The 14,174-nt window shown below is 33.3% G+C and overlaps 1 protein-coding gene across 10 annotated transcripts in view; it reads right to left on the minus strand.

Moving 5' to 3' along the window:
- Positions 1–14,174, minus strand: part of GTPBP1 (GTP-binding protein 1) — a 375,327-nt gene that overhangs the window by 7,629 nt on the left and 353,524 nt on the right. For all 10 annotated transcript variants that reach the window (XM_090390548.1, XM_090390543.1, XM_090390544.1 and 7 more), the window contains one exon: positions 9,461–9,596. In XM_090390548.1, coding sequence (XP_090246674.1) covers positions 9,461–9,596 — 136 coding nt within the window. The remainder of the gene's footprint in view (positions 1–9,460; positions 9,597–14,174) is intronic.

A 14,174-nucleotide genomic window follows, 5' to 3' on the forward strand; every position in this document is an offset into this window, starting at 1 on the left:
TCAAACCAATTTTAACTTATGGATCTGAGAGCTGGGTCAGAAGTAAAACACTTGACCAAAGACTAGAGACCGCAGATATGAGAGTCCTGAGAAAGATTAGAGGCATGAACAGATGGCATCAATGGCAATATCATATTAAAAATGAGGCTATTAGGAAAGAACTTGACATTGTCAGCATCCAGGAATGCGTTAGCAGAGCTAATCTCAGATGGTATGGTCACTTAAATAGAATGGGAGAGGAAAGATTAGCAAAACAAGTGTTCTCTGCCAGGTTGGCAGGAAAACGACCCAGAGGAAGACCAAGATATAGGTGGATTGATACGGTACAAAGTGCCTTAGACGATAGAAATATAAGATCTGATAATGTTGGAGTCGTGACAAGTAATAGACTGATTTGGAGGAAAATTGTAGATAGGAAGTTAGTAATGATGTAATTTTTTCATGTAGTACGGTCATATCCTGTACACCCCTTGAGAGTACATGGCAGGAATTTGACGATGATGATGATGATGATGATGATGATGATGAATACAGTTTGGTCCGCTAAATCCCAAATTCTCGTTCATTCAGTATCCAGGTAGATACCCAACAGGGTGCACCACGAGAAGGTGAGGATTGGACATTAGGTCAGAAGCCCTGCTCGGTTCTCCGCATTCCTTTAAAGGCTATGTGGAGGTCTCCTCTCAGTTATACAGCTTTGACCCTTAAGCACCACTTCTAATATTAATTTTTAAAAAGGGCAATAAAGAAGAAATTAAAAACTACAGACCAATAAGCCTACTCCCCACCATATATAAAGTCTTCACAAAAATTATGAATAATAGAATAATATCTAAACTAGAGGGAATGTAATCCTGTGAACAAGCTGGATGTAGAAAGAATTAGGACCATATTCACACATTAAGACAGTTCACTGAAAAATTAATTCAATACAAAAAACCTTTATGTCTGGTCTATATAGACTATGAAAAAGCATTTGATTCAGTTGAAACATCTGCAACACTAAAAGCACTTGAAATCCTGGGAACTGAGAAATCATATATTGGAACACTAAAACATATTTACAATGCATTATTGTAATTAAATTATATAAAAACAGTGAACAGTTCTCAATACAAAAAGGCATCTGGCAAGGCAACACCATACCTCCCAAATTATTTACAGCTGCACTAAAAAAGGAATAAACATAAATGGAGAAAGGCCACATCATCTGAAATTTGCAGATGATACTGTCCTAATAGCAGATAATCTTGAAGATCTGGAAGAAAGGCTAAATCAGCTAAATGAAGCCTACAGAGTAATTGGATTAAAAATAAATAGAGAAAAAAACAAAAAATATTGATGAATAAATACATAAACCATAGAACTGTCAAAGTTGAAAACCATGAAATAGAACAAGTTACTTCATATGTTTGGGCCAATTGTTATCCTTTGAGGATTGCCAAAGAAAAGAGATTGAATGAAGAATTCACCTTGGATGGATGGCTTATGGGAAAATGAGAGACATATTCAGAAGTGACATCCCTATGTGTCTAAAAAGGAAAGCTTTCGACCAGTGCATACTTCCTAACATACAGAGGAGAAACATGGACTTTAACATATATTCCTTCCTGATTGCAACATCCATATACTCAACTACTTCTCAAGTCAGTATGACATAATCACTGTCACAAACTGGTTGGAAAAATGTATCTGATGTCATAGCTGAGACATCATCTGATGCTATGATCTAATTTAACATTCTTCGACATTGCATCTCTTCTTTCCCATACTGCTTGAAAGAGTCGTCTTGTAACAGCTCAATAAATTCCCTTTCATTTTATCAGCAGTTTTTCCAGCTATCCAATCAATGTCCTTGATTGGGGTAGCTGGAATTTAAATAATAGTTTATCTAAATTTATTTTAAATTTAAATAAACTATTACTTAGTCACCTATAAATGATTACTGTACTCATCTGAGTAAATTGATAATGCATTTCATCATTTCCAGCAGCAGCAGCAGAAGAACAACCAAGTATGCAACAACATCCCACCTTATATTTCATCCTGTTAGTCTCCACCTTACACAAGACACTTCAAACTCACTACCATTACAATTATAACTTTCATGAGTTTCTACCTAAGTGGACTCAAATCATCTGATATCATAGTAAGCGTGTGTGTGGAGGGGTGAGGGGAACTATTCCTCCTCTACCATCTCTTCTGTATTTTCTAAAAATACTAAACTCTCTATACTTGATTCTTACTATGCCTGACTCAGAATCTTTATTGCTAATGTCAACAATTTTAGGCCACAACATATTCAAACTCTATGTGCTTGATGCCCCTGGCACTTCTGTATAGACATAAGAAATTACCTCCTAGCTTTTTCATATACTTATATCGCAGACTACTTGGCTCATTTGGGGAACTTTCAACCCCCCTCCCCCCATCCCACACACACTCAAACAGTCCAAACCAAAGTCTTACATCTATACCTTCGCCAGATTCATAACTATGCTTGTTGATATTCACATCATTAGCATATTTGCATAGCTTAGCTGAACTTACAAATATAAAAAAATTCTATATGAATTTTGAAATGTAATAATGAATGTGCAAAATTCTTAGTTAAAGTAAACTTTTACTTACTATTAGTTACTTATTAAACTTTTACCTTTACTTTGTGGGCAAGTTATTACAAAAGATAAGATATTTTTTATGCATATTTATTCAAGCTAAACTGCAAGATGCATGCTATGGTAATAATAATTATACTTATGATTACTGGTATACATCACTATAAGAAAAAAGTTTGTTTTAGATTTTATTAGAATAGAATTTGAATAATACACAGCATTTAAAGATTCAATAAATGATTGCTACAGTGAACCCATATGGACCATAGATATAAGTTTTTATAGATTAAGGTTCACTATATAATGAATGTACAGTAAAAATACTGCACTCCATGCCCAAAGGAAATCATGTATAATGTAAGAAATTAAATTGCAGGAAACAGAACAAAGGAAATAACCTAAAAGAAATTGCAAAAAACATAACAAAGAAAATCAACACAAATAAAACAAACCATAGGAAATAACACAAGAAATCATGAAAAATCAAAGCAAAGGAAATGACAGGACATCATGTATTGATAACAAAACACAAAGGACTGCAGGAATTATACATAAAGCATGCAAAATAAAAACAATAACGGGAGACAAAGAAAATTACTAGGGCATGAAATTATCAAAATGAAAATCTACAATTAATGTTTAAATTTCAAATATTAAATTAAATTAATGTCAATTAAAATTTTCATATTAAACTAAACATTTGCATTATGTATAATTAAAATTAAAAAAATCTGAAAACATCAGCAGTCAATCAACTTGGTCACCTCCAATTACAAAGAGTAAGGGAACAGAAGTGATGAACATAATTTTCATCACACAGTCTGAGCGAGAATGTCATCTTCCTTATTGGCCAGAGACTCAATGGTGTACAGATGGCAGAAATTGATTCCGTTCCCATAAAACTATAAATTAAAGCAATATTGTACAATGTTCAGTATTTCTTTAATTCAAAGTTTAAGTAACAGCTATGAAATTTATTTGAGTTACAGTTCATTTTGTGTTTGAAAGAATCTTTATCTCTAAGATAAAAAAATTCTAAGTTTCTGATTTTTAATTTTTTAATGCATGCTATTGTAATAATAATTACTAAAAAATAATTAGTAATTAAAAATAATTACTAATTATTTTTTTTTAAAAAAATTATTTTAAAAAAAAAAAACACAGTTTGCATATATTTAGTTCATTTTTATAAATGATAGACTTTACAACCGTGTTATAAATAACTCTTTTAATTTCCTGAAGTTTCGATCTTCATATTACGATCGTCATCTGGAGCATATACAAATATACAGGACAAGCTGAGTAAGTTACATTACATACAGTAAGCTACAGAAACAATGATTCGATCGCAGGTTATTCTACTGGCATGACCTCTGGTGAAAAAAAAAAAAAAAAAAATTAATTATTTAGAAACTACATCAAGCTAAATTCTATTAATGATAACATGAATAAACATTCTTTCTTACAGATAGTTTTCTTTTAGTAACAATGGTGTCCTATTTTTAGCATTACAATTGTTATTTTTGATTTAAGATCCTGGATTATCTATAGTCCTGTTTATAGTTACTCTTTGAGAGGAAGGTTCCGTGGGCTAAATATGTGCCTTCCATATGATTGGGATTTTCAATCAATCCCAAACATATGGAAGGCACATATGTTTGGGATTGATTGAAATTATGAAATTAAAATAATGTAACTCAGCTTTTCCTGTATATTTGTATATGCTCCAGATGATGATCTTAATATGAAGATCGAAACATTGGGAAATTAAAAGAGTTATTTATAACATGGTTGTAAAGTCCATAATTTCTAAAAATGAATGCTGATCACTGTGCAACACTAAAAGAAAGGATATATTTAGTTCATTATGAAGATTTCGGGTAAATGACATTAAATTAAGCTAGTGTAACCTTTTGAAATGTAAACAACATTAGTTACAGATTTTTATGTTTATAATTTTATCCTTTTCTTGCAAAAATATTACATGGTGCAGACTGTCGGACAAATCATGAATTATTGATAGCTGAAGTTAAATTGAAATTAAGGGTTAAGAGATTTAAATCATATAAATGAATCATTTAAAGTAAAAGTTTGAAAGAAATTAAAAAATTTGGAGAAGACAGGAAGAAAATGAGAAGAACTGTGGGAAGAAACAAAATATACTGTCGTAGAAGCAGCAAAGAGGGCTAAATAAAGCAACAAGAAAGAAAACAGTAAATTGATATCATAAGAAGCTATTAAAATAGCAGAAGAAAGAAGATAAATGAAAGTTCAGAGAAACAAAGAAAAGGTTAGACAAGGGTTACATTTCCAAAAGTTATGCTGAAAGTGATCCAACAAAGGCTGGAGCCATATGTGAATAGAGAAATGCCACAAGAACAGGTAGGCTTTAGGAGAGGTATAAGAACTAGAGACCAAATAACAAATATGAGATGGATTATGGAAAGAACAAGAGAATTTCTGAAGGAAGTATTCCTTTGTTTTATCGATTATAAGAAAGCTTTTGGTTGCATGGATCACAATAGACTATGGATTGTAATGAGATCAATGGGAATATCTGAGTATCTAATTGTCTTGATAAGAGAGCTGTATGACAACAAAGAAGCTTCAGTAAAAACAGTCTTTGGAAAAACGGACAGTGTTCGAGTGAAAAAAGGGATGTGGCAAGCTTGTATACTGTCACCCTATCTTTTTAATATTTATATAGTGAATATATTATGAGAATGGCTAACTTAGACAAAGATCCAGCTGGAATTAAGATTGGTGACAGAAAAATAAATAATTTAAGATATGCAGATGATACAACCCTCTTAGCAAAAACTAAGGAAGATTTGGAGCAGCTGATTCTATTGGTCAAGAGGAAAAGTAACAAAGCCAGGCTTAATTTAAACATCAGCAAAACAAAAGTGATGACATCTAGCAATTTAAATGAATTTATAATAGAGGGAGATAAAACAGAAATCTTCGAAAGTTATGATTTACTGGGGTCCAGACCAGAAATGATGGTAAATGAGAAGATGAAATTAAAAGAAGGATAGTCATGGTAAAAAAAAGCTATTAAAACCTGACAAAAATTATGAAAGATAGAAGTGTGAGTAAGGCCACGAAAGTTAGAATTATCAAAGTAATGGTATTTCCAGTAGTGGTGTATGCAGTGCCGGCTCTGGGGGGTTCTGGCGCCCCAATGCAATTTTAAGTTGAGCACCCAAAAGCCAGCAAAGGTTGGTCGATTGGTAGAGCCTCTGCTACCAATGGCTCAGTTAAGTAAGTTTGAGCGCGGTTAGTAGTTGGAAGGAGACCAATCGTTCGATACTGTTGGCACACTCTCCCTCGATGAGTCTTTGGACTCCCTGGAGGTGTCAAATAATAATAATAATATTAAAATGTGTTTTTATTTTATTTTTCTACTCACTTCAATATCCCTTGAAGAAGGCGCTTCGATAGAACGCATTGCCTGATTACCATGTTAAGCCAGCACTGGATGTATGGATGTGAAAGCTAGATTATTAAGAATTCCATGGATTGCAAGAATGACCTATAAGATGGTTTTAGAGAGTAGAAAGACAGAATGCTCCTTGGAGGTGACAATAGCTAATCAGAAGTTGATATACTTTGGACATATTATGCAAGCTGATGAATCATTGGAAAAGGCAGTTATGTTGGGGGAAGATTGAGGAAATGAGAAGAAGAGGAAGACTACAAATCAGTTTGATGGACAACATAAAATAACTTACCAACTTGAACTTACAATTGCTGAAAGAAAGGACAAGAGGTCGAGTGAGATGAAGAGCCTTTGCTCACAAGATCACCAAGAGTCAAAAACAACTGGATGGCAAATAACACAACAGTTGTCTCTTATGTCTCCTATTAATTTCTGTATTTGTACTTTCTCATGTTGTCATTTTATATGCTTCATGTACAGTTCCTGCCAATTCTTTGTGTTTATCACCAACTTATAATTTCCTACCATTTCTATTGTCCTATTTCCCACACAATTTTCCCATGATTTCCTTTGTTCTGTTTCCTGTGATTTTTCTTTGTGTTCTGTCATCAACATACAATTTATTGCAATTTCCTTTCTCTTGTGATTGTGCTGTCACCTGCTATAGTAAACACACTATAGCAAATACCACTATAACAATATGATGTGCTATCATGAGGATTTCAGCTTTTTGTAATGTTTGTAATGACAAGCTTATTACAACTGTTTGTAATGGCAAGCTTAAAATATCACTGGTTCAATGGGACTTAGTCCAGGACTTTTCCACAGTTTGTTATAGCACATCATTTTGTTATGATGGTATTCATTATAGAGTGCATCTATCCTGTTATCAGCAAAACAGTGGATTGGATTTGCAATTAAATGAAAATGTTCACTGATATATAGCAAGAAGAAAATACATAAATGAATGAAAAAATGAGAATGAGAAGATAAGCAGAGTCACAGAGGAGTCATCCTATAGACCAGTCATGGTATGCATACTAGTTTGACCACAGAGGTGACTGATGAATAGAGTGAACTATCGCAATGGCAAACACCACTATGACTATTGCACAAAAGAGCAATAGATATTACTGAATTAACTGGTCTGAGACAGACTTCCTTCAGGTGCTCTCCATCACAAACATAAAACTGATCTTCAATTTATTTGATAGTATTACGTTTAAAGAGAAATACGAGAACAGATTGTACAGTATATAAATGAGAATAACAGGAAACCTTTCGTAATTTTATTAAAAATCAATGAGTTCTAACACCTTTTTCTATATAGAACTAACAGCTTCTTCAGCTGTTTTCAATAGTTTCCATTATGAAACAGTTGAAAACAAAACATTTAATAATATTTTGGTTTTAATAAGTAGATCAAATTTTCTTATCTTAATATGACCCCTACTACTACTAAACTTGCAGACAGTTGTGAAAACATTCAGTATTTTATAGCAAAAATGACACGAATGCATAAAGATAAATATTACCTAAAATGTAATTAGAGAGGCTTGGCAAGATTATAAATGAAGTTTAAGCTCTCACATGAAACACACGTTTTGTCAATCAGCACAACATACTATTACACAGGATGAGTCAGGAGGGATGTATGTAACTTAAAGTGCATACATAAGGATCTCAGTTAAAAAACTTTATATAAACATATGAATAATAGTGAACAGTTATGAAGCTGTGTGTTTGTTTTTGAAAGAAAAAAAAAATTTGGCTATAGTATTTTTCACTGGATAAAAATCAGCAGACACAGCTGGTGAAGAGTTTCATCAGGTATGTCTCTACTTAGTCTTATTTTCAAAAATTAAAATTTCTGTTTATAAAAAAATCAAGAATATCAGTTTTTGAATTTAAGCAGTATTTTCAAGTAAATGTTTATGACAGAGTCGCAAACTACCACTCTCATTCCCAGTACAGAATGCAGTGAATCCATGTATCATGCATATATTTCACAACAGTGAAATAATTGTTGCTTACTCCCAGTAACTAAGTGAGTGTGTTTAGAACATTACATACTACATACAGCATGTTCAGAAGCTAGAACCTTAGGGACCATGCCCAACAACCGGAATTTAATTTGGCTTAATGTTGATCACCGAGTACATAAATATATCATGTTCAGTATAATGAAGCTCAGTTTACCTGACAATTAAACAACATTCACCTGTACAACTGGAAATGAATTTTTGTGCCATTTTAAAAGTCATTTTCAATGTCACTTCAGTGTCAACTTGGTAGAGTAGCCTCTACAATTACTTCACCAGTAAGTTTATTTTTGAAAATGATTTTATAGGTGATACTTACCTACAATTTCCATAAGACAAACTGCCACTACTGTCAGATGTATTTAGTTTTCCCATTCATTGAAAACACATCTTGATGATCCCCTTCACCGTGGGGATCATCAAGATGTGTCCATAAAATCGTCCTCCCAGCTCCAAGTCCTACATCCATTTGATTTTTGTCTACAGATGGATGGATGGATGGATGACAGAGCTGGTGTAGCAACAAAAGTGAAAATACAATGTGCGCTCAATCACATTTTTGATATTGCAACCCATGTAGAGAACAGTTCTAATAAACTAAGATGAGCCATGCCTGAAGAGCAGTAGTGTATACTGAAGTCAAGAATAATATTTTGAAAATCAATTTGTAAATAAGAACTATATCATCATCATCAAATTCCTGACATGTACCCTCAAGGGGTGTACAGGATATTATGAGAGTACTACATGAAGAACATATAACATCACTAACTTCCTATCAACAATTTTCCTCCAAATCAATCTGTTATAAGTTAAGACTCCAACATTATCAGACCTCAAATTTCTGTCTTCTAAGGCACTTTTTAATGTATCAATCTGCCTATATCTTGGTCTACCACTGAGTATTTTCCTGTCGACCTGGCAGAAAACCCTTGTTTTGCTAATCTTTCATCTCCCACTCTCTTTAAGTAACCATATCACCTGAGATCTGATACTGAACATTTATGGAGTGAACATGTGGTCACTCCATAAAAGTTCGAATGAACAAAGATCTGATACTGAAGAGACCCCCACCTCCCGCTAGAAAAATTATGAAGTCAGCAACATTTCTCCAGAATAACCATGTATAGAATATAATAAATACTGATAATGTCAATGATGTGGTCATGTGAATGGTAGCCAGTCTTATCACTTCTTTGAAAAAAGGATATATGACAAAGTAAATGGGCAGTGATCATGGAAATTTTGGAAGACAACTTGGAGCAATAGTATTCACGAATACTCAAGCAGAAAGGAGATCAATGAGACATGAAGATTAGTCAAAAAGTATAACTTTTGTCACTACAATAATTTCTTACCCATGGCCTGGTATCTAGGACTAATAGTTGTGGGATGATGCAACACTAAGATCTCCCCTTCAAATTCCCAACAAGCTTCAGGATTAAGAGAAGGAGATACCATCACCATGCCTTTCCTGATATCAGATCTTCTAATCTAAAATTTCACAAAGAAAGGTTTTAATAAATTAATATTTTCAGTTAACTAAATATCACTAATCTGGTACAGTGGCTTAGACACTAATTATCACTTATGTTTAATGGAAAAAACACGCCTCTAATAAATTGTAATTAACCTCACCAGCAAAATATTAACCATGTGCCATGAAATGACGAAAGTGAAATACTGGATTATAATGTAATTAGCTAAATAAATTTAGTTAATTATTGTTTTTAAACGTGTATGTGTGTGTGTGTGTTTTCCTCCATTAAACATCAACATGATGTTTAATGAAATAAAATAAAATAAAATAACAATCCTTTTCTTTAGTAGGTCATCCTCCTCCTATATTAAAAACATGCAACACTTTGTAAACAAAATCAAAGACATCACTCTGGAAAAAGATGATTTATTAGTCAGTTTTGACGTCTCTGCCTTCTTCACAAATGTCCCAATTAATGACATATTACATATTACATAAGCCTTCTATTACAGGACAAATTCCCTATCAATAATACAGTGCTCTTTGCGCATATACTACATTCTGGCTATTTTGTGTGGCAAAACACTTTCTACCTACAAAAAGAAGGCACAGCTGGGCCCACCACCATTATCTCCACGAGATGCTAACTTTTACATGGAACATTTTGAGCAACATGCTAGATTCCATTCCTTTAAAACCCAAAGTCTGGCTTAGATACGTTAACAATGTTTTCGCTATCTGGCCCCACTGCCACCAGACATTAGACACTTTCCTCAGCCACCTAAACAAACAACATGAATGCATGCAATTCACAATCGAGATTGAAAAGCAGAACACACTTCCATTTCTAGATACACTTGTCACACATCTTCCTTCTGGCATGTCTTCACTGTTTACTGGAAACCGACACCATACTGGCCAATATATACACAAAAACTCCTACCACCACCCAACACAAAAACTAGGCATCATTAATACACTTAAAAACAGGGCTTTGAAGATTTGCTCCAATGAACAAGTACTTAAAGAGGAATTAAAAGTTATCAGCAATACCTTCCTAAGAAATGATTACAACCAAAATACTATCAACAAAATTCTGTACAAGATCTCACTTAAAAACAAAAATAAACAAGACTATAATAAAACTGTAACCATTCCATACATTAAAGGGATAAATTGTAACCATTCCATACATATCAGACAAAATAAACAGACTACTACAAAAATACAACCTCAAAGCCACCTTTAAACTTCCTGCAAAATTAAAGAACTTACTCAACACATCCAAGGATCCACTCCCTCCACTGGCCCACCCTGGGATATACCATATTCATTGCACCTGTAATTTGCCCTATATAGGGGAAACAAGATGCACAATTCCTATCAGAAAAAAAGAACATAAACGACACATTAAATATAATAACTATGGTCAAGCTGGTCTTTCTGATCATGCCCTGAACACTTTACATAGAATTGACTGGAAAAGCACATGTTGTTTACATCACACCAAAACATGGTACGAACATAAATTTAAAAGATTCTTATCAATCACCCTAATCTTAACAATAATGATGGCCTAAAAATTCCAAACATATGGAAGGCACTTTCTCCATAAGAGTTAATTTTAAATAGAACCATAGGTAATACAGGATCCTAAATCTAATATAACAATTCTCATGTTAAATTAGGACATCATTTTCACTGTAACAAAGCTATCTATATGAAAGAATGTTTCTCTGATGTTGTCTTAAACAGAATATAGCTTTAATATAGTTAATTTATTTTATTTTATTTATTTATTATAATTTTATTTTATTTTCACTAGAGGTCAGGCCAGTAAAATAACTGTTGATCCAATCATTGTCTCTTTAGCATACTACGTCAAATGCAATTGAGCTTGTCTCTGTATATATATATGTGTATACTCCAGATGACGACCTGAAGGTCGAAACTTCAGGAAATTTAAATAATTATTTATAACATGGCTGCAGAGTCCATAATTTGTGTAAAATGAAAATAAAATAAAATAACAAGTTCATTTATAAAGTAATGTGCATTTAAACAACAACAATAAAACATATTTTACTTCTTATTTATATTTTTCATAAATCAAACAAGTGCTTATCAAGTAATACTATGGCTACAAACAGATATCTTTTTTGTAAGGAAATTACCTCAATCAACCTCAATTACCCAAACAACATTCTAAATCATTTCTTCCATAAGTAGAGATCATTAAACTGAAATTTCCTTATCACCCTATGTTGCAATCATTTGCAGTCTTTATCGATTTCCTAAATTTGTTAACTATTCTTTTTCATACTGATGTTAAAGATACCAAGTTATTTTAAATATATAGCATCATACATCCCCTCCAGGACATTAAGGGTAAATATTAAGAATAGCGATCAGTGCTTATTCTACCTTTACTATGAGTTGCCTTGGACTTGCACTACGTGCAGGGTCAGCTAGACTTGCAACACTTGCAGGCACAAACTTGACTGACTTGTCTGTTTGCTTACTTGGGAAATGGAGTAAAAGCCATGTTTATATTTAAAATAACTTGGTATCTTTAACATATATTATACCCAAGGTAAAAAACTTTCTACATATATATATATATATATCATCATCATCATCATCATCAAATTCCTGTCAAGTACCCTCAAGGAGTGTACAGGATACGATAGTAATACATGAAAAATTTACATCAATACTAACTTCCTATCTACTATTTTCCTCCAAATCAGTCTGTTACTTGTCAAGACTCCGACATTACCATGTCTTATATTTCTATCATCTAAGGCACTTTGTACTCTATCAATCCACCTATATCTTGGTCTTCCTCTGGGTCATTTTCCTGCCAACTTGGCAGAGAACACTTGTTTTGCTAATCTTTCCTCGCCCATACAACATGAGATTAGCTCTGCTAATGCATTCCTGGATGCTGACAATGTCAAGTTCTTTCCTAATATTCTCGTTTTTAATATGATATTGCCATTGATGACATCTGTCTGTGCCTCTAATCTTTCTCAGGACTCTCTATATCTGCAGTCTCTAGTCTTTGGTGAAGTGTTTTACTTCTGACCCAACTACCAGATCTATAAGTTAAACTGGTTTGAACACTGTCTTGTATACAGCTAATTCAGTGTTCCGACTAATTTCTCTCTTATTCCATATGAATTTATTCAATTGACTTCCTACCATACCAGCTTTGTTGATTCTGTTGTCTTTTTCCATATTTAATTTATCATCTTCACTAAAAATCGTGCCTAAGCAGCTGAAATGTTTTACTTGTTCCACAGGTTCTATATTCACAACACAGTTGATATTTTCAATGATTCTGCCTATTTTCATTGTTTTTGTCTTTTTATTGCTGACCTTCATACCATGTCTATTACAACAGTTATTCAATTTAGTCAGAGAATCTTGCAGACTTGTAGCAGATTTATTTAGAAGTATAACATCATCAACATAAAGCAAAGAGCTGACATTATCATCTCCAAATTTGATATCAGGTTTAATACCACTTTCCTTCATAATGTGATCCATATAGATAATGAATAACAGAGGGGATAATGTACATCCTTGTCTCACACCAGATTTAACATTAAACTATCTTCCTGTACTTCCTTCAATTCTAACTGCTGACTTACAACTCAAATAAAGACTAAGTATTGCTTGATATAATGCCCCATTGACACCATATAACTGTAGCGTATTGAATAGCTTTTCTCTTGGCACCATGTCATATGCCTTTTCCAAATCGACAAAACTTAAATACAGTTCTTTGTTATATTCCCATGATTTCTCCACTATTTGTTGTAAAGTGAAGATCTGATCCTGACAGTCTCTATTTGACCTGAATCCAGCTTGTTCTTCACCAAGCTTTTCTTCCACAATTCCTCTCAACCGTTTCTCAAGTATACTTGCATATATCTTACCAGGAACACTCAATAGGGATATATACCTCTGTAATTCTCACATTCAGTTTTATTTCCCTTTTTATATATAGGTACTATCAGAGCTCTACTCCAATCATCGGGAAATCGTCTAGGCATTCTGAACTATGCAGTGCAGCCACTGTAAGACTTTTATACCACCATACTTCAGCATTTCTGGTCGAATATCATCTACTCCTGCTGCCTTTCCACATTTCAAGCCTTTGATGGCTTTTTCTACTTCAAGTATGGATATGTATTCCTGACTGCATGCCTGGACAGTGTTTTTTATCACTGCACTGTCATCACTGCTTGTCTCATTTAGCAAATTTTCAAAGTAATTACTCCATACTTCAAGGATATCTTTATCTCCCGTTTTCATTTCACCTTTATCATCTCTAACTCCTTTTATAGCACTCTTTCCTCCATTCCTAAGCTTCTTCAACAACCTCCAGAATATTTTGCCACCTTCTTGATATTTATTTTCTATGTTCTTGCCAAAGTCCTCCCATGACTTTTGTTTAGCTAGTTTTACATACTGTTTAGTTTTCTTACATTTGTCTCTGTATTCTCTAAGAGCACAAGCTGACTTATTTGCCAGGAACTTTTGATATGCTTTCTTCTTTTCCTTCACTGCCTCTTTAACTTCCT

The sequence above is a fragment of the Typopeltis vanoorti genome, chromosome 3 (assembly GCF_054136105.1).
Source record: "Typopeltis vanoorti isolate ZY-2024b chromosome 3, IOZ_Tvanoo_1.0, whole genome shotgun sequence".
Classification (NCBI taxonomy): Eukaryota; Metazoa; Arthropoda; class Arachnida; order Uropygi; family Thelyphonidae; genus Typopeltis; species Typopeltis vanoorti.